This window comes from Trichomycterus rosablanca, chromosome 5, assembly GCF_030014385.1.
Source record: "Trichomycterus rosablanca isolate fTriRos1 chromosome 5, fTriRos1.hap1, whole genome shotgun sequence".
NCBI lineage: Eukaryota > Metazoa > Chordata > Actinopteri > Siluriformes > Trichomycteridae > Trichomycterus > Trichomycterus rosablanca.
In genome coordinates, this window is record NC_085992.1 from 36,518,855 (window position 1) to 36,539,080 (window position 20,226).

The window sequence follows — 20,226 nt, forward strand, 5'->3', positions numbered from 1 at the left end:
TCCCCGGGCCGCTGGGTCAGCGTGTCCCTCTAGCCGACATGAACAGGGCTTAGCACTAACTCAGCGAGCATAGACAGCACCCCATTGCAGCACCGTGTCAGCCAAGACGCAGAGAAATAAGAGAATGAGAGCGAGAGAGAAAGAGAGAGTCTGTGTCAGGTTTGGTTAGGATTCAGGCTAGTGTTAGAATATGCTTGGCACTAATATGGCACCGGTATCTGTGTCCTCATCTCTGTTGTGTGTCAGTGGGCGATGCAGAGGCCTGTCTTATGCCTGCACTGACAGTGTCTTTTCAGATTACGTTGATGCTCCGCTCAGAGTGCTGCCACCCTTTGCCCATCATTCAGCCGTTGAGTTTGAAGTCTGCCCTTTTTGTCATTAATGCACTTGATGTCTATTTAAAAACTACAGTGCTACATGGTATCTGTTTTCCTGTCGGGAGATCATTGACAGCAATAATACCACTTGTCCTTGCCTCATTTACTAAAGCACTGACACCTAGCTGCAGTCTACATCCATCAATTCTCACTTTGTCCCTTTCTTTCTCTCTCTTTTCTTCCACCTCTCTCTCATTTATCTTTTGCATGTTACTGTTGTCATCTTTTCAATCTGGGATTCTCAAGCCATCATTCACAATCTACGCATTCTGCATAAACACTGTTTTTGAATAGAACAAATGATGATGACAATTTTCCTCAACAAATCTTCTGTTATTCATTTTTTCTAACTTTTTAGCCAATTTTGTCTCAAACTTGTCATTGCCAGATTTCCACCAGCTTGCTGGGTTTTCTCTGTTGCACAGCAACTAACATCTACCAGCCACTCATGTTATGTCACGATAGTTCTTAACTCAATACACTGCAGAAAACACTACTCTGTAAATGTTTGCCAGCCACATTCATTTAAACTCAATATTTCACAATTCCTGACATTTAATCCTAGTTCCCTCTCTTAGGTCTGTTTGGATCACTACTGCACTTTAAGATTGTGAAATGTCAGAATAATACTAGACAGTGATTTATTTCAGCTTTTATTTCTTTGCTCACATTCCCACTGGCTCAGAGGTTCATATACACATGGTTAGCACTGCTTTTGAAGCATCACTAGATAAGAATCGAAGGAAGAACACAGGAAAATTTAATATCCTTTTCATTCAGACAGCAGGTTAAGTAAGGCTTTTTTGCTTTCCTGGATACAATATCTGTAAGATTTTTTTCTGTCTCAAAGGTTTTACCACCATACTATTTGCCACAGGTATCACTGGTCATATACATTAATTAATGTGTGTATTTGTAAAATATCTGTAGTCTGTTTTGAACAGAAGCTTGTGCATGGTACTTGCATAGTAAATATAGTCAGTTCTTGACTGATTCACTGGTTCTCAATTAGGTTTAGACAGTGTTACTATATTATGCTGTTATGTCTTTCACATTTTATGTTTGCAGAGTGAGCTTGCTTGCTAACAACCAACTTGAACAGCTTTTCTAGAAAGAAAATTGCCAGTTTACTCTAAATAGACACAACTCTGTGTGCATTTTGGACAAAGTGCCAGTTCATTACAAGACACACTGACACATTCACTCACTGAAACCAAGGTAGAGTTAAGAGCAGTCAACCCATCTTTTGCATGTTTTTGAAAGCTGAGTACAAACCTGTGTACCTGGAGGTATCTCACATGGGCAGGGAAAATGAATAATAATAATTATTATAACTGTTTGTATAGCACTTTTATAAATAAAATGCAACTTAAAGTGCTTTACCTAAAATACAAAACAGAAGTTTGGAAAAAAATAAAAAGAGCATTGTGTAAAATATATAAATAGATAGAAATATAATATTTTAAAATAAGAAAATTAATAAATCAAAACTGAAAATGAAATATATGTTAAAATAAATGATTAAACAATTAATACAAAACAAAAGAAAACCACTGTAAGACTAAAAGCTAAAGTACAAATATGAATTTTAAGCTGCTTTTAAAAATTGCTAACTGTGAATGCTATCCATAATTCTTGTGGGAGGAGTTTCACTGTTTTCCCATTTGTGATCAGGTGCATCATGTTAGTTATCTTTGGGATGTCTAGAATTTGTAGTTTACTGGTTAAAATTTAAATTGGTTGTTTGGGAAGACAAACACTTGGTTATTTATTTTTTTTCTTTAAAGTAATATAATGATATCAGCAGTGCAAACATAGACTGATGTCACTGAAAAATATGACAATTATAGCTATGAAGTCAACAGAAATTTAAAAGCTTTGAAATTCAACATGCTTTCAGTTTGTGTGTTTTAAATTGGAATGCTTAGATAAATCTTTAAACAGAGAATTTCATTCAGATCAGTGGGTTGTGCTATCATGTTTGAAACGAGACAGATTGGCACCAGTGGGTGAATCAGCCACCCAGCTTGAGACATGTGCCTGCTGCTTCTGAAGAAGGATATATCCTTCTGTTTCTGCCCTCCCACAGTCTGTTGCTGAACACACACACACACACACACATTAAACAATTTAGTCATTATTAGCAGCAGTTATGTACTCACAGTACATTGTTTAGATATTCTGTTAATGATGCGCCATGTTTATAGTGCTTCATTTAGATCAGGTAAGCACACAGATAAGATTATTTAGTTATTAATAAGACATGAGGAATCTATCAATCATATATTAGTACTTAAGATGTGGGTTAATCATTTTCTTAAGGTACAGGGTGTCTGATTTTTGTCTGTGCTATAGTTAGTACTTCATTTATTTAAAAGATTGTATGTTTTTGATTGTCTGAGGAATTAGAATTATTTACTACAATGTTACCTGCAGATTAAACCCAAGTAATTAATATTCACTGAAAACATACCTGTGGGTAATAATTCATTCATTTAGAAAGAGAGGTTTTGCTTTGTTGAAACACTTCAGAAAGAATGGGCACGTTCTTAATACCATAAGAACATATAACTCAGTAATAATAAAAGCCCATCTGAACCATGTCTTATAAGAAGCAGATATGATAACGGAGAATGAGTTTACAGTGTCCTTGTAGCTTGTGATTACAATATTTAGGCAGCAATCTAATTTCCTGTACTTGATAAATTATAACAAAATTCTTAATATTCTATTCTTTTCTATTCAAGCAGCACAGCTGTAAATTATGTATGGAACATTTTTGAACAACAGTGTGCAAGCTGTATAGACATTATGAATTTTGATACTATACTCACATTTCATCCTGTCAAAATAGACCATTAATTACAAAAAAAATTAACAATTGCATTATAAACACAGGTATGAAAACTTTTTTCATCCAAATACTATTAAATTTAAATGAAATTATATATAAATGAAAGAGTTTTCCAAGTAAGCTGTAGGTCCAAGTTTCCAAGTGAACTCAACACTCACAACACACACACACACACACACTCACACACACACACACACACACACAGATACAGTAGATTCCAGGTCTGTGCTGCCTGTTGTCTAGACAGAACCCTGAGGCTAAATGTTGTCTTTCTGGTGTTCTTAGACTTGAGACAGATGTGCTGTCTCCCCTGACATGCCACTCATGCCAACATTTGAGTGAGAAAAAGACTGAATCAGAGGTCTGTATTCTCAGTGTCTGACAGGAATACATAAAGAGGACTTTCAACAAATAATTTCAGCATTATTTTACTATAGGTGCAATTTTAGGGTTTGATTTTTGTTCAATTGCAGGAGTGAAATTAAGATTTTATTGATTAAAGAATTGTGTAAATACTTTATAGTAATGTAACTCCTCATAGATGTGTAAGGTAAATATGCCATAGAAAAACACAACAATATACATTGTGGTAAATCTAAATTCATAACTCACTGCAGTACTGTAGTTAACATAACTACAGATATCACCATAGCTTTACTCAGAATTAAAATCACAATTGTTCACTACAAACAAGAGTTTTTATTGCACATTATTAAGGTAAATCAGCAGATAAGATTATTAGGCTTATTTTTTTACTGTACATTATTGGATTTTTTTTCCTTTAAATGTATACATCAGTTCATCTAAAAGGTATCTTATGTTCTAAGTACAAAATGATGACTGTGTTCTTTCTGTGCATTATTTTCCTTACTGAAAACACTGCAGGTTTTACTGAAAATATATACACAGTTCCCACAATCCTGTACCTAAATTTAGGCCCTGCTATTACAATCCCAGGTCTGCCATGACATACATGTCACCTTAGAGCTGTATGTCAACTTTTGAGTTGAATCGTATATTACTTTCACAAACTTTTTCTTTCTTTTTGTTTGTAGGAGTGTTTGCCAAATGCCGTTATGTCTACTACGGCAAGCATTCTGAGGGAAATCGCTTCATCCGCAACGACCAGCTCTGAGGGACAGATGGACAGGCCGCTGTATGAGGTTCATGTGGATTCCTTCCTGCATGTCTTTATGTCACCACATGCATTTTAAACAGCCGAATGCAGCCTTCTGCTGAGTGTGCCATCCCTGCCACCTTTCATCCCTGTCTCACTGCCTGAGTACTGCCACTCACATTGACATTATTGCCTTTAAGCAGCCCTACAACACACTCTCTCTCTCTCTCTCTCTCTCTCTCTCTCTCTCTCTCTCTCTCTCTCTCTCTCTCACACACACACACACACACACACACACACACACACACACACACACACACACACACTGAGCCAAGTGCCTGTGCTGACAGCTATTGCTCCATGATGGATTGCCTGGTCCAACTGCAAGTCTCTGCAGGTCAAAGGTCCCACCTGATTCTGCAGTTAGTCCATAAGGACACCCAGGATGAGCCCTCTTCAAAGTCACAACTAAAGTTAAACACACACAGACAATTAATTCCACTACTTTATAGTTCTCAGTTTCTCTTAAATGTAATGTATGAGTGCAACATTATTCATAACTTTTACAGTTTGCCTTTTTTAAGACAAAGTCCAGAAATCCAGTGTTGCCAACTTGTAGTGTTGATAATGCCTTACAAATGCCTTGATTTAAATGAATGTTTGAATGGTGTGCTGTAAGCAAGTCGAACTTTTCTGTCAGAAACGCACTTGATACACACTTGAATCCCTAATTATAGTTTATTTTCATTTGGCAAGTGCAGAGCGTATGAGGGGCAGCTTGTGTGTGCTTGTGTGTACAGTAAATGTCTGTGTGCAATGGTGTTAAGTTGGTAAGTGTGTGTTTGTGTGTATGTGCATGTGTGCACACAAACGTTGTGTGTAGTTGGTGTGTTGCGGGGGCAGATGTTGCCGTGCAGGAGCCTGGAGGAACGAAAGCACAAGGTAATGAGCTTTGCTCTTGTTGCTTCGGTCCAGGAGCGGGAAGAGAGACAGGCGAGATAGAGCAGCCTGACTGAGGGGGGAGAGAAGTCAACAACTACATTCGTTTCACTTCTGATTGCCTCCTTATGTGATATTCACACAATTTTAATGACTTGCACCCTAACTTTGTTTATGCACACAAGGAAATCACTAAAAGCTGTTTCAGAAAGAAAAAAACTTCAGAGCCATGATTTTAATCTAGTGGAAGATTTCACACAACAAGTTAATTAGATCCTTTTTGCCTGAGTAATGTTTACTCATTTTTACTGTAACATATTAAGACTGTAATGTTTACATAGTTACATTTTGAATTTTATGTTTTTTTGGGGTAAACCCAAATGTACCAAAGAAAAATTATAATGAAACTTACCAAAGATTTGCAGTTAAATCAATCAGGCTTGACCATAAACTGTAATTATTACTGTTTTGTTGTATTTCTAGCTGCACACTGTAAGACTCTCTTATTTCTTTATTCTACTCTCTGTTATTGGACTTTCTAACCACTTTGTATTACATTGCAGTCTTGTATTTTGTAATATTTGTCTAGTTGTTTTAGGTAGGGGTGACCTTTAGTTTCTAAGAAAAAAATTAATTGATTAACAAAATTAGAAAAATGAAATCAAACTTCATAGTGCACAGCGGGTCAAGTTGGTGTGATTCAGAAACTTTTTTAGTGAGTATACAGTAAATGCATGTGTTCTGTCTAGAGTAAATACCCACCTAATGCAGAGTATCCCTGATCTAGGCTTCCAACTCTATGGCCTTTATCAGGGAAAACAAATACAGTTACTGAAGATGTTTTTATTGCCCATATAGTGTACTAAATCAGTTTTCTACTGTTATTATCTTGGATACTATGTAAAAAGTATATGTCATGAATGAGAAGTTATTTGAAATTAATCCTTTGTTGGTATCAAGATTGTTTTTATAATTAATAGTAATGTAAGTTGGCTGATTGGGTAAATGAAAAATGAAATGGTAAGTTAACTTTTGGTTGTTAACACAATTGTATTTTCATCCATAGTAGCTGTAGTTACACAAGCTGTAGTTTTGATCACTTTATTTATTTCTGATTTCTTTTTAAATGTAATCTGTAAAATGTTTAGTGAATAAACTGATTGATTATTGAGTATTAGTTATTTGATTACCTCTAATTTTTTTTGCTACATACCATGCCAAAATACATATGGCTTATTAAAATGATTAAGTAAATGTCTAATAATTGACTTCGATTATTTAGAGATTATCTAAGATTTGAATACATGTACAGCTGTTTTTTTAATTATCATTATTACTTTGCATTAGCAAAAATACAGTATTTAAGTTTTTACAGTATATCTAAAGATTCTGGAATGTTTGTTTATTTTTTTTATTATTATTATTATTATTATTATTATGATTAGTTAGTTAGTTATGGCTGTAGTATTAGGACAGGAACAACAAAAACAACTTTTTGATGTGTGGATACTTTATATGATACCTTAATTTGATGGTTGATTTAATGGTTACAAGTACTTGTGTTGGTGAAGGTAAATGTTTTCTAACATGAAGAAAGGAAGCTCATACATCAGTGAATTTAGAAAATTTGTTTCTCAATTAATCTGCAAAAGGACATTTTTTTCCTGTGAGTATAGACAGGGAGCACGTTGGGTAGCACTGTCACCTCACAGCAAGAAGGTCCTGGGTTCGATCCCCAGGTGGGGAGGTCTGGGTCCTTTTTGTGTGGAGTTTGCACGTTCTGTGTGTTCTGTGTGGGTTTTTTCTGGGAGCTCCGGTTTCCTCCCACAGTCCAAAGACATGCAAGTGAGGTGAATTGGAGATACAAAATTGTCCATGACTGTGTTTGATATAACCTTGTGAACTGATGAACCTTGTGTAATGAGTAATTACCTGTCCTGTCATAAATGTAACCAAAGTGTAAAACATGACATTAAAATCCTAATAAACACACAAACATAGACAGGGACCATGATACCTAAACTCTTTATCACCTGTAGATGTACATATATCAATAACAGTTATCAAAAACTCATTTCCCTTGAAATGTATATACTGCATGATTTGAAGAAGTGTCTTGTCATTGTTAATTAAAGTATTACGCTACAGCTGCTATGTAAATATAATCAGATCCTATGCTCCAGGAAATTTGTTGATATGTAGAGATGGTGGTTGAAAATAACAGCCTGAGGGAGCTTGAAAGATCACTTCTAAGTGAACGGACTTACTGTAAGGACTTTTGGTCAAACTCGGTGCCTCATTGGCTGGATGCTCTAAGGGAAAGGCCACACATAGCCCAGTGAAATGTTTTGGTGTGCAGTGACTGTGTGACTCTGACTGTGGGTCACAGACTGACTGTGCATGTGCAATATGTATGTCATTTAGTGTGTTTCTGCAGGATGTCTACGTGAACGTGTGTATAAGTGTGTCCTTAAAAACTATGCATGTGCACTGCTTCTGTCGTTGTGCCAAAAAGCATGGTCACTAGTCCGGGCGTTCTAAATGACAAGGTTTATTTGCACATGTTGTGATATGTTCACAGGAAAGTGCCGGTGACAGCCAGAGGAGGCAGGAAGAGGGAGCCACAACAAGTCCTCCCTCCCCCCTCACAGCACAAAATGTCATTTCTTCCCTGGCTGGCTCACCCAGCCATCCCCATGAAAAGAACAGACATTTAAAACTTTGTGACATGTGTCAGAGACGCTGCCATTGAGCCAGTGCCGCTGATGTAGCCCGAATTGACAGCAGCAGAGCCGACGGAGCTGGCTGGGGGACGTAGCGAGTTTGGTGAGTGTCACTTCCCATCCTCGTCACGGCCTCGTCTCCAACAGCTCCACAAATATAAACAGCATTAGGAGAGAGGCGCAAGTGCAGAGGGTAGACATATGCTGCCACGCATGTGTACTGCGTTTGAGTGAGGGAATGTGCAAGTGTGTGTGTTGTGTACGGGGCACAGGATGGGGACTAATTAAGGAGTGAGGAAGAGAGCAGGCGCTAGGCACAGGCTGTGACCTGATGGAATGTATATGCACAGCTATACACAAAGTTCCTCACCAAAGTTGCATAGTGATGCCAACGATGAGCCCTCTAGTTAGGGTTCAGGGCAGAGAAGGAGAGAAATATTTGGGAAGAGTGAACCCTTATATCATAAACAAAAGAAAAATTAGCTGTGTTTTCTGCTTTTCATCCATAAAAACAACTGACTTGTAACTCTTAATGGACACCAATTATTTGTTTCTATAATTTGTCCCATTTATTTTTTCAAAATGTTATAATTGATTAAAATTTCACAAACAGGGTGGGATACCAGCACATCATTTGCATTCACTTACTCACTCATTGCTAGGGGCCATTTAGAGTAACCAATACAGCATTTGCATGTGTTATGGAAGAGGGAAAAATATGAGACACCTGAGAAACTCTGTATGAGAAACTCCCCATAGACAGTGTAAGGTAACACAAACTTCACATAGTTTGTGAAATGTGTGTGTACTATTGTGTTGAAACTGGAAAATTGGGGAAAAAGTTGATATTGTGGTGCAGTTTGCAGTCTAACCAGTACTTATAAAATGGAAAATATAAGAACTATTTTAGCAGCTTTTTATCTTATGGCACATGCAACTTGTGGCTGCCCTTCACCTTTTCTTACAATGGATTGGCACCCTTGTACACAGTACTCTTTTTGTGTTTCTCAGTAGGTCTAGACCACCCCCCTTTTCCACCCAGGATAAAGCAGTTGATAAAAATAAATTGAAGAAATAGGGACAAAATTAGTCACATGTGGTGTAAATACACAAATATCTGGTGTATCTAAATACAAAAACAAGGTGTAACTGCATACAAAAAAATCTGGTGCAGCTGCAGACAAAGACTTGGTGTTTCTGCACACAAAAATCTGGTATTACTGCTACAAAAACATGGTTACTGCCTAAAAACAGGGTGTAGCAGCTTACAAAAACTGGTGTTACTGCCTACAAAAGCAGGTGTAACTGGCTTCAAAAGCCTGGTGTACATGGCTACAAAACCTGGTGTTACTGCCTACAAACTGGCTACTAAAACCAGGTGTAACTGGCTTCTACAATCAGGTGTAACTGCCTACAAAAACAGGTGTAACTGGCTACTAAAATCTGGTGTGACTGGCTACTAAAACCAGGTGTAACTGGCTTCTACAGTCAGGTGTAACTGCCTACAAAAACAGGTGTAACTGCCTACTAAAACCTGGTGTGACTGGCTACTAAAACCAGGTGTAACTGGCTTCTACAATCAGGTGTAACTGCCTAAAAAACCTAGTTCAACTGCCTAAAAAGCAAACCAAGTGTTGCTGCCTAAAACTGGCTGTAACGGCTTACAAATAACAGGTGTAACTGCCTACAAAAACCTGGTGTGACTGGCTACTAAAACCAGGTGTAACTGGCTTCTACAATCAGGTGTAACTGCCTACAAAAACAGGTGTAACTGCCTACAAAAACCTGGTGTAACTGCTTACAAAAACCTGGTGTAACTGCTTACAAAAACCTGGTGTAACTGCCTACAAAAACCTGGTGTAACTGCCTACAAAAACCTGGTGTAACTGCTTACAAAAACCTGGTGTAACTGCTTACAAAAACCTGGTGTAACTGCTTACAAAAACCTGGTGTAACTGCCTACAAAAACCTGGTGTAACTGCTTACAAAAACCTGGTGTAACTGCCACAAAAACCTGGTGCAACTGCTTACAAAAATCTGGTGTAACTGCCTACAAAAACCTAGTTCAACTGCCTACAAAAACCAAGTGTTGCTGCCTAAAACTGGCTGTAACAAAAAAACAGGTGTAACTGCCTACAAAAACCTGGTGACAGCATGTTTTAATGCACACCAAAGGTTAATGCACACCAAAGGTTAATGCACACCAAAAAAAGAATTTGATGAAATATAATCAGAAGGTTGTCACTGTAACAATAGTGTTCATAGTTCATGTGTGTTGATTGCTGCATGTTCTCAGAGCTTGAGCAGTAATGCAGGTCTGTACATCAGACTTTAACCAAGAAGAAGCCCTGGGCTCTGAAAATGCAGTACATCATGACCTTTTTCTCTCTTTTTTGATCCCGACATTCAATGTGGCTGCCTGTCAGAGCAGCTCGCAGAAATCATCCCTAGTCATCAGTTATTAGGCTTCTTTTTTGAATGATTGACACCAGCAAATGCAAATCATGCACACGAGAAAGCGTTTGCCGCTGTATCAGTGATTGACAGCCATGTGCTGATAGCATGCTAACTGGATGAGGGAGAGGTAAGATGAGGGTCTGATCATTCTCCTGAAATCACTGCCTCATCCTTTACTGCAGACATGAGGAGACATTAGCTGAGACAGACAGCCAGGGAAAGGGCAGGCGCAGAAAAAGAGCCTTATTTCCGGCACGGTTTCAGATGAGTAGCATTTGTCATTGAGGGGAAGATGGTGTAATTAGCTTGTCAGTCTACTTTAGGCTGAGCTAGCTTTCGCCGGTAAGAAAGATGGACGAACTGCCACAGGAGTTGACAGGCAGTCGATAATGTGGCAATTAACGTCATAAATAATTCCACTACCAATTATATCAGAATGGACTTTCTGCTTTAAAAAGAGAAAAGTGTTCCCTTATCATTTCCTCTATCAGCAAGTCCTGCCATAACGTCTCACCTAATTATTTCACTTTAAACACTGCAGCACTTTTTTTCCAGACTAATCTTTAGGGCATATAATAGAAAACATACACCACAACCATAAACACTATGTAAATATGTGCTATGTTTCTGTCTTTTGTAATAGAATGTAAAATGTCAAAAGTAGGATCTAATGATTTAGATTATAGACAGTATTGTGCAATCAATTTCACTTGATATTTTAAAGGTTGCAAAAGCTTTAGTAACAGGCAGTGTATTGATTTCCTACCCATTCTTCTCTGTGGGGACGAAGATGTCTCATAGACCAATTTACATCCATATATATAATTTAATATTTTCATAACAGTGGTATTTAATAGTTAATTAATAAATAGTTATTCCAAATAACTATATATATATCAAACATTTACTATATAAAAGCACTTTGTAGTTCTACAATTACTGACTGTAGTCCATCTGTTTCTCGACATACTAAAAAGTATGTCCTTTTATTCTGTTCTTCAATGCTCAGGATTACATTATATAGGTGGTGGATCATTCTCAGCACTGCCGTGACAATGACATGGTGGTGGTGTGTTAGTGTGTGTTGTGCTGGTATGGATCAGACACAGCAGCGCTGCTGCAGATTTTAAATACTGTGTCAACTCACTGTCCACTCTATTAGACACTCCTATCTACTTGGTTCACCTTGTAGATGTAATGTCAGCGACGACCGCTTATCTATTGCTGCTGTTTGAGTTGATCATCTTCTAGACCGTCATCAGTGGTCACAGGACGCTGCTCACGGGGCGCTGTTGGCTGGATATTTTTGGTTGGTGGACTACTTTCAGTCCAGCAGTGACAGTGAGGTGTTTAAAAACTCCATCAGCATTGCTGTCTTATCCACTCATACCAGCACAACACACACTAACACACCACCACCATGTCAGTGTCACTGCAGTGCTGAGAATGACCCACCACTCAAGTAATACCTGCTCTGTAGTGGTCCTGGGAGAAACCTGACCATTAAAGAACAGCATGAAAGGGGGCTAACAAAGCATGCAGAGAAACAGATGGACTACAGTCAGTAATTGTAGAACTACAAAGTGCATCTATATGTTTAATGTTATGACTAATCAGTATATACTGTATATATACAGTGTATCACAAAAGTGAGTACACCCCTCACATTTCTGCAGATATTTAAGTATATCTTTTCATGGGACAACACTGACAAAATGACACTTTGACACAATGAAAAGTAGTCTGTGTGCAGCTTATATAACAGTGTAAATTTATTCTTCCCTCAAAATAACTCAATATACAGCCATTAATGTCTAAACCACCGGCAACAAAAGTGAGTACACCCCTTAGTGAAAGTTCCTGAAGTGTCAATATTTTGTGTGGCCACCATTATTTCCCAGAACTGCCTTAACTCTCCTGGGCATGGAGTTTACCAGAGCTTCACAGGTTGCCACTGGAATGCTTTTCCACTCCTCCATGACGACATCACGGAGCTGGCGGATATTCGAGACTTTGCGCTCCTCCACCTTCCGCTTGAGGATGCCCCAAAGATCTTCTATTGGGTTTAGGTCTGGAGACATGCTTGGCCAGTCCATCACCTTTACCCTCAGCCTCTTCAATAAAGCAGTGGTCGTCTTAGAGGTGTGTTTGGGGTCATTATCATGCTGGAACACTGCCCTGCGACCCAGTTTCCGGAGGGAGGGGATCATGCTCTGCTTCAGTATTTCACAGTACATATTGGAGTTCATGTGTCCCTCAATGAAATGTATCTCCCCAACACCTGCTGCACCCATGCAGCCCCAGACCATGGCATTCCCACCACCATGCTTGACTGTAGGCATGACACACTTATCTTTGTACTCCTCACCTGATTGCCGCCACACATGCTTGAGACCATCTGAACCAAACAAATTAATCTTGGTCTCATCAGACCATAGGACATGGTTCCAGTAATCCATGTCCTTTGTTGACATGTCTTCAGCAAACTGTTTGCGGGCTTTCTTGTGTAGAGACTTCAGAAGAGGCTTCCTTCTGGGGTGACGGCCATGCAGACCAATTTGATGTAGTGTGCGGCGTATGGTCTGAGCACTGACAGGCTGACCCCCCACCTTTTCAATCTCTGCAGCAATGCTGACAGCACTCCTGCGCCTATCTTTCAAAGACAGCAGTTGGATGTGACGCTGAGCACGTGCACTCAGCTTCTTTGGACGACCGACGCGAGGTCTGTTCTGAGTGGACCCTGCTCTTTTAAAACGCTGGATGATCTTGGCCACTGTTCTGCAGCTCAGTTTCAGGGTGTTGGCAATCTTCTTGTAGCCTTGGCCATCTTCATGTAGCGCAACAATTCGTCTTTTAAGATCCTCAGAGAGTTCTTTGCCATGAGGTGCCATGTTGGAACTTTCAGTGACCAGTATGAGAGAGTGTGAGAGCTGTACTACTAAATTGAACACAGCTGCTCCCTATGCACACCTGAGACCTAGTAACACTAACGAGTCACATGACATTTTGGAGGGAAAATGACAAGCAGTGCTCAATTTGGACATTTAGGGGTGTAGTCTCTTAGGGGTGTACTCACTTTTGTTGCCGTGGTTTAGACATTAATGGCTGTATATTGAGTTATTTTGAGGGAAGAATAAATTTACACTGTTATATAAGCTGCACACAGACTACTTTTCATTGTGTCAAAGTGTCATTTTGTCAGTGTTGTCCCATGAAAAGATATACTTAAATATCTGCAGAAATGTGAGGGGTGTACTCACTTTTGTGATACACTGTATATATATATCAGTGGCGATTTCTCTAAGACTGCAAGGGAAGCTCAGCTTCATCTAAAATGTCAAAAATTAAATGGTCAAATATGTACAGTTGTGTTAACATTTCATTGACTACAAATGCGTTAGAACACGTTCATCTCGAAGACGAGTTCGTTCAGAATCAGCTAATTATCATACATTCCCTTAGCGTCAATGCATTTGCCCGCAGAAGCTGAGCGTCTCTTCACTTCTATGGGGCTGCATGGGGTTTTTTTTTTCATTGCTTTGAAACTTGCCAGTCATTGGATAAATGCTGTGATTTTGTCCCACCCCCGGACGCTGAGCGTCTCTGGGGGTAAATGGAGCTGTGGGCGGGTCTGGACGCTGAGCTTCTGCAAGATGATTGGAGGATCAGTCGAAAGACTGAATCCCGTTTTGATTGATAGCTATCACTGGGAGCTTCAGTCCCATCGCGGATTTTGCGAGTGAAGTCGAAAGACAAACTGCAACCCATTTCAGGACATTTTCTTGAAAAGGAACAGAGGGCAGAATTTATGTATAAATAAATTGACAAATTTTATAATGTAAGCCGACAATGAGCTTCCCCTCTTTGAAAGACCAGCAGCCGCCACTGATATATATATACAGTATATTTGTGTGTGTGTGGGTGTGTATATATACAGTATATATATGTATATATACAGTGTATCACAAAAGTGAGTACACCCCTCACATTTCTGCAGATATTTAAGTATATCTTTTCATGGGACAACACTGACAAAATGACACTTTGACACAATGAAAAGTAGTCTGTGTGCAGCTTATATAACAGTGTAAATTTATTCTTCCCTCAAAATAACTCAATATACAGCCATTAATGTCTAAACCACCGGCAACAAAAGTGAGTACACCCCTTAGTGAAAGTTCCTGAAGTGTCAATATTTTGTGTGGCCACCATTATTTCCCAGAACTGCCTTAACTCTCCTGGGCATGGAGTTTACCAGAGCTTCACAGGTTGCCACTGGAATGCTTTTCCACTCCTCCATGACGACATCACGGAGCTGGCGGATATTCGAGACTTTGCGCTCCTCCACCTTCCGCTTGAGGATGCCCCAAAGATGTTCTATTGGGTTTAGGTCTGGAGACATGCTTGGCCAGTCCATCACCTTTACCCTCAGCCTCTTCAATAAAGCAGTGGTCGTCTTAGAGGTGTGTTTGGGGTCATTATCATGCTGGAACACTGCCCTGCGACCCAGTTTCCGGAGGGAGGGGATCATGCTCTGCTTCAGTATTTCACAGTACATATTGGAGTTCATGTGTCCCTCAATGAAATGTAACTCCCCAACACCTGCTGCACTCATGCAGCCCCAGACCATGGCATTCCCACCACCATGCTTGACTGTAGGCATGACACACTTATCTTTGTACTCCTCACCTGATTGCCACCACACATGCTTGAGACCATCTGAACCAAACAAATTAATCTTGGTCTCATCAGACCATAGGACATGGTTCCAGTAATCCATGTCCTTTGTTGACATGTCTTCAGCAAACTGTTTGCGGGCTTTCTTGTGTAGAGACTTCAGAAGAGGCTTCCTTCTGGGGTGACAGCCATGCAGACCAATTTGATGTAGTGTGCGGCGTATGGTCTGAGCACTGACAGGCTGACCCCCCACCTTTTCAATCTCTGCAGCAATGCTGACAGCACTCCTGCGCCTATCTTTCAAAGACAGCAGTTGGATGTGACGCTGAGCACGTGCACTCAGCTTCTTTGGACGACCAACGCGAGGTCTTTTCTGAGTCGACCCTGCTCTTTTAAAACGCTGGATGATCTTGGCCACTGTGCTGCAGCTCACTTTCAGGGTGTTGGCAATCTTCTTGTAGCCTTGGCCATCTTCATGTAGCGCAACAATTCGTCTTTTAAGATCCTCAGAGAGTTCTTTGCCATGAGGTGCCATGTTGGAACTTTCAGTGACCAGTATGAGAGAGTGTGAGAGCTGTACTACTAAATTGAACACAGCTGCTCCCTATGCACACCTGAGACCTAGTAACACTAACAAATCACATGACATTTTGGAGGGAAAATGACAAGCAGTGCTCAATTTGGACATTTAGGGGTGTAGTCTCTTAGGGGTCTACTCACTTTTGTTGCCAGTGGTTTAGACATTAATGGCTGTATATTGAGTTATTTTGAGGGAAGAATAAATTTACACTGTTATATAAGCTGCACACAGACTACTTTTCATTGTGTCAAAGTGTCATTTTGTCAGTGTTGTCCCATGAAAAGATATACTTAAATATCTGCAGAAATGTGAGGGGTGTACTCACTTTTGTGATACACTGTATATATATATATATATATATATATATATATATATATATATATATATATATATATATCAGCAGGGGATCAAATACTTATTTTCCCCACTGTATATATATATATATATATATATACATATACTGTACATACAGTGGGGAAAATAAGTATTTGATCCCCTGCTGATTTTGTAAGTTTACCCCCTTACAAAGACTTGAACAGTCTATAATTTTTATGGAAGGTTTATTTTAACAGAGAGAGACAGAATATCAACAAAAAATCCAGAAAAAAAACTTTAAATGAAGGTTATAAATTAATTTGTATTTAATTAAGGGAAATAAGTATTTGATCCCCTACCAACCAGCAAGAATTCTGACCCCCACAGACCGGTTATGTGCCCATGAGGCACACAAATTAGTCCTGTCCCTGTATAAAAGACTCCTGTCACAGAATCAGTTTCTTCCGTTCAAATCTCTCGACCACCATGGACAAGACCAAAGAGCTATCAAAGGACGTCAGGGACAAGATTGTAGACCTGCACAAGGCTGGAATGGGTTACAAGACCATCAGCAAGAAGCTTGGTGAGAAAGAGACCACTGTTGGTGCGATAATTCGAAAATGGAAGAAATACAAGATCACAGTCAATCACCCTCGCTCTGGAGCTCCATGCAAGATCTCACCTCACAAGAATGATTCTGAGAAAGGTGAGGTCAGCCCAGAATTACACGGGAGGAGCTTGTCAATGATCTCAAGGGAGCTGGGAGCACAGTCACCAAGAAAACAATTAGTAACACACTTCGCCGTAATGGATTGAGATCCTGCAGTGCCCGCAAAGTCCCTCTGCTCAAGAAGGCTCATGTACAGGCCCGTCTGAAGTTCACCAATGAACACTTGAATGATTCAGAGAAAGCTTGGGAGAATGTGATATGGTCAGATGAGACCAAAATTGAGCTCTTTGGCATCAACTCCACTCGCCGTGTTTGGAGGCAGAGAAATGCCCGGTGGGGATGGTGTTCTTGGGGTCATATCCAGCATTTCTCTGCTCCCAGCTCCCTTGAGATCATTGACAAGCTCCTCCCGTGTAATTCTGGACTGACCTCACCTTTCTCAGAATCATTCTTACCCCACCAGGTGAGATCTTGCATGGAGCTCCAGAGCGAGGGTGATTGACTGTGATCTTGTATTTCTTCCATTTTCGAATTATCGCGCCAACAGTGGTCTCTTTCTCACCAAGCTTCTTGCTGATGGTCTTGTAACCCATTCCAGCCTTGTGCAGGTCTACAATCTTGTCCCTGACGTCCTTTGATAGCTCTTTGGTCTTGCCCATCGTGGTCGAGAGATTTGAACGGAAGAAACTGATTCTGTGACAGGTGTCTTTTATACAGGGACAGGACTAATTTGTGTGCCTCATGTGCACATAACCGGTCTGTGGGGGTCAGAATTCTTGCTGGTTGGTAGGGGATCAAATACTTATTTCCCTTAATTAAATACAAATGAATTTATAACCTTTATTTAAAGTTTTTTTTCTGGATTTTTTGTTGATATTCTGTCTCTCTCTGTTAAAATAAACCTTCCATACAAATTATAGACTGTTCAAGTCTTTGTAAGGGGGTAAACTTACAAAATCAGCAGGGGATCAAATACTTATTTTCCCCACTGTATATATATATATATAACGAATAAAATGAGCTCAGATCATATAAAGCATCAGTAATGTTGTGTAACACAGTGCTAAATGCATCAGCTGATGGTGGCAGAGTTAATATATAGTTCAGCCAGCGATGACTCAAGGTCACACCTGCTTCCTCTACATAATGCATGATTCCCCCTCCATTCTTGCTCAGTCTCCAATCATCCAGACCAACCTTGGGATAAAAATTTTACTAAGTAAATCAGTGAACATGGTGGCATTTCTATTAACCTCCAATGTGCAACTGACAGAGAGTGATAAATTATGCTAAATAGTAACACAACCCAATAAATCAGCTTTACAACTTGAAGGTGAAGTGAAACTCAACTGTCTAGCAAATATTACGTGGCATGTTTTACTACAGTAGTGTTGGGTTTTTATGTTTAGGGGCTAAATTAAGAAGTATTAAATTTAGATTACCTTCCTCACAGCATTACATACTGCTTTGTTGTATACAACTATCAGAAAAACTTATAAATATATGTAATTGTTTATTGGGTTTTTTTATGCTGTTTTTATTTATTTTTTTACAATTAAATATTTGGATTTTTTTAAACCATGTACTCTGACATAAACAATAAACATGACAAATATATTTAAAAATACATAAACTCACAGTTTAGGAGACCTCCTAACACCCCTCCTCCCAACCCCTCTCTAAATAAATGCTCTATGAGTGTGCACAAATATTTGTATATGTATTAAATGTAATAAAACAACGAGAATACACTTTATTATAATATATTATTATTATTATTTAAAGTTCAGTCATTTGTATTTTTAATCTTAAAAATATGTTTTATTATAAGTAAATATGTGAAAATGAATGTATTTGGGTGAAAGACGAATAGGGTGTTCCAAGTAAGTACCAAAAAAATAAAATGGTTAAATTGTATAATTTTTTTATTTGATATTGTGCACAAATGTGTCACCTATGTAAATATGTTTTTTTTTTCAGCATTTTGCTTATTTGATCATTTTAGTGTTGTTGACACACAACAAGGGCACAAAAATGTCATTCAGTGCAACGACTAATTTATGACAAAATACACACACAAGGAACAATCATATAAGTTTAGTATATCTCTTACAAAAGATTTAAAACCTCAGAAGAAACTGTACTTACTCTTTTGAATTTTCTGTGCATTGTTTGTACTCTAATGCGTCTTGGGATTTTGTTTATTTGTATACAAGATGTTTTTGCTACACATTCTATTCTATTTGAAACCTAATCAAACTCTATGAAGCAGGCCTGGATTCTCTTGCATTCACATGAAAAAAAATATATAATAATTACTTATTACAGTTATTTTAAGCAAATGTTTTTGTTGCACTGTATGATGATTTTATGTTGCACTGAATGACATATTCCAAATTATCCTGTTACATCAGAATATTCATGACTTAATTTGTTTTTAAGTTCTTTATTGATTAAAGTAGCAGTAGTAGAATGAAAATATGCCACACCAGTGGCAAGTATGTGTTATAATATTACTACATCATGAAAAAAGTAAGGCAATCAAAAACATAGCTAATGAAGCCATCATAACAACTTGTAAGGCACCAGAACAGTGTGGAAGTGTGGAATTTGTGTCATAACACGTGAAAAAGTTGCTGCAGTAAATCTAAATTCATTCAGCAGTAAAAACGATTTGAAGTTGCATTTTATTTCATGAACTGAACAAATGTTTTCCAGTCTTTTGTTGTTAACCTTGAGGTTCTTGCTGTACATGGCTTTGGTTCTGCGATTATGATTTTGACATCAGACTTAAGGTAGTAAATTTCATCAGGTGGATTTGGCCACACAAAGGAATTTCTGTTTCAATTTTGTAGCATGCAGCTAACTTGCACCTCATCTCCTACAGACAGCAGTACCTGCCCAACGAATGGCAGGTCATCGTACTTGACAATAACAAAATCTCAGGGACCACTTCATCAAAAACATAATTATTAATATTCATTGTAATTACTGCTCTTATTAAGGAAGACTAGAATGGAAAAAAGTGGTTTTAATATTTAAAAATAATTTTAAAACATTATAAAGTCAGTATAACAATGTCATTGTCAATTTAGTGCAACAGCGAAATTCTGTTGCACTGAATGACAGAAATTTTACTTTAGCACATTTTACAGTTATCCCAGTGGTTAGCAAAAGCTAACATTGACCTTAGCTCAAAGACATTTCTACACATATTCACATTTAAATGTTAATAACCTTGTTTGTTTACAAGATTAACCGTAATATTACGTTTTCTGTGTTGTACTGAATGACACTCAGTTTTGTTCTTTAATGTACTGTGTCAGTAAAAAGACATTTTTATCAAATAATGTTGAAATGCATTGACCTCGTGTGTGTGCTGAAGGGTCCCCAGGAGTCTTCTTTTGTTGTTATAATTGGTCACATGACTGCAGTAGCTTGATTGCATATTAAAATAAGGCTTTTTATTAACGTTGTACTGAATGACAACTGAAGATTGGGAAAATGGGGACTGAAA

The 20,226-nt window shown here is 38.6% G+C and overlaps 1 protein-coding gene across 1 annotated transcript in view; it reads left to right on the forward strand.

Moving 5' to 3' along the window:
• The window catches only part of lrmda (leucine rich melanocyte differentiation associated), a 433,718-nt gene extending 429,188 nt beyond the window's left edge, over positions 1 to 4,530 (forward strand). Inside the window, exon 8 of the mRNA XM_062995130.1 lies at positions 4,287 to 4,530. Coding sequence (XP_062851200.1) covers positions 4,287 to 4,366 — 80 coding nt within the window. The 3' untranslated portion in view covers positions 4,367 to 4,530. The remainder of the gene's footprint in view (positions 1 to 4,286) is intronic.
• Positions 4,531 to 20,226: the final 15,696 nt, after the last annotated feature.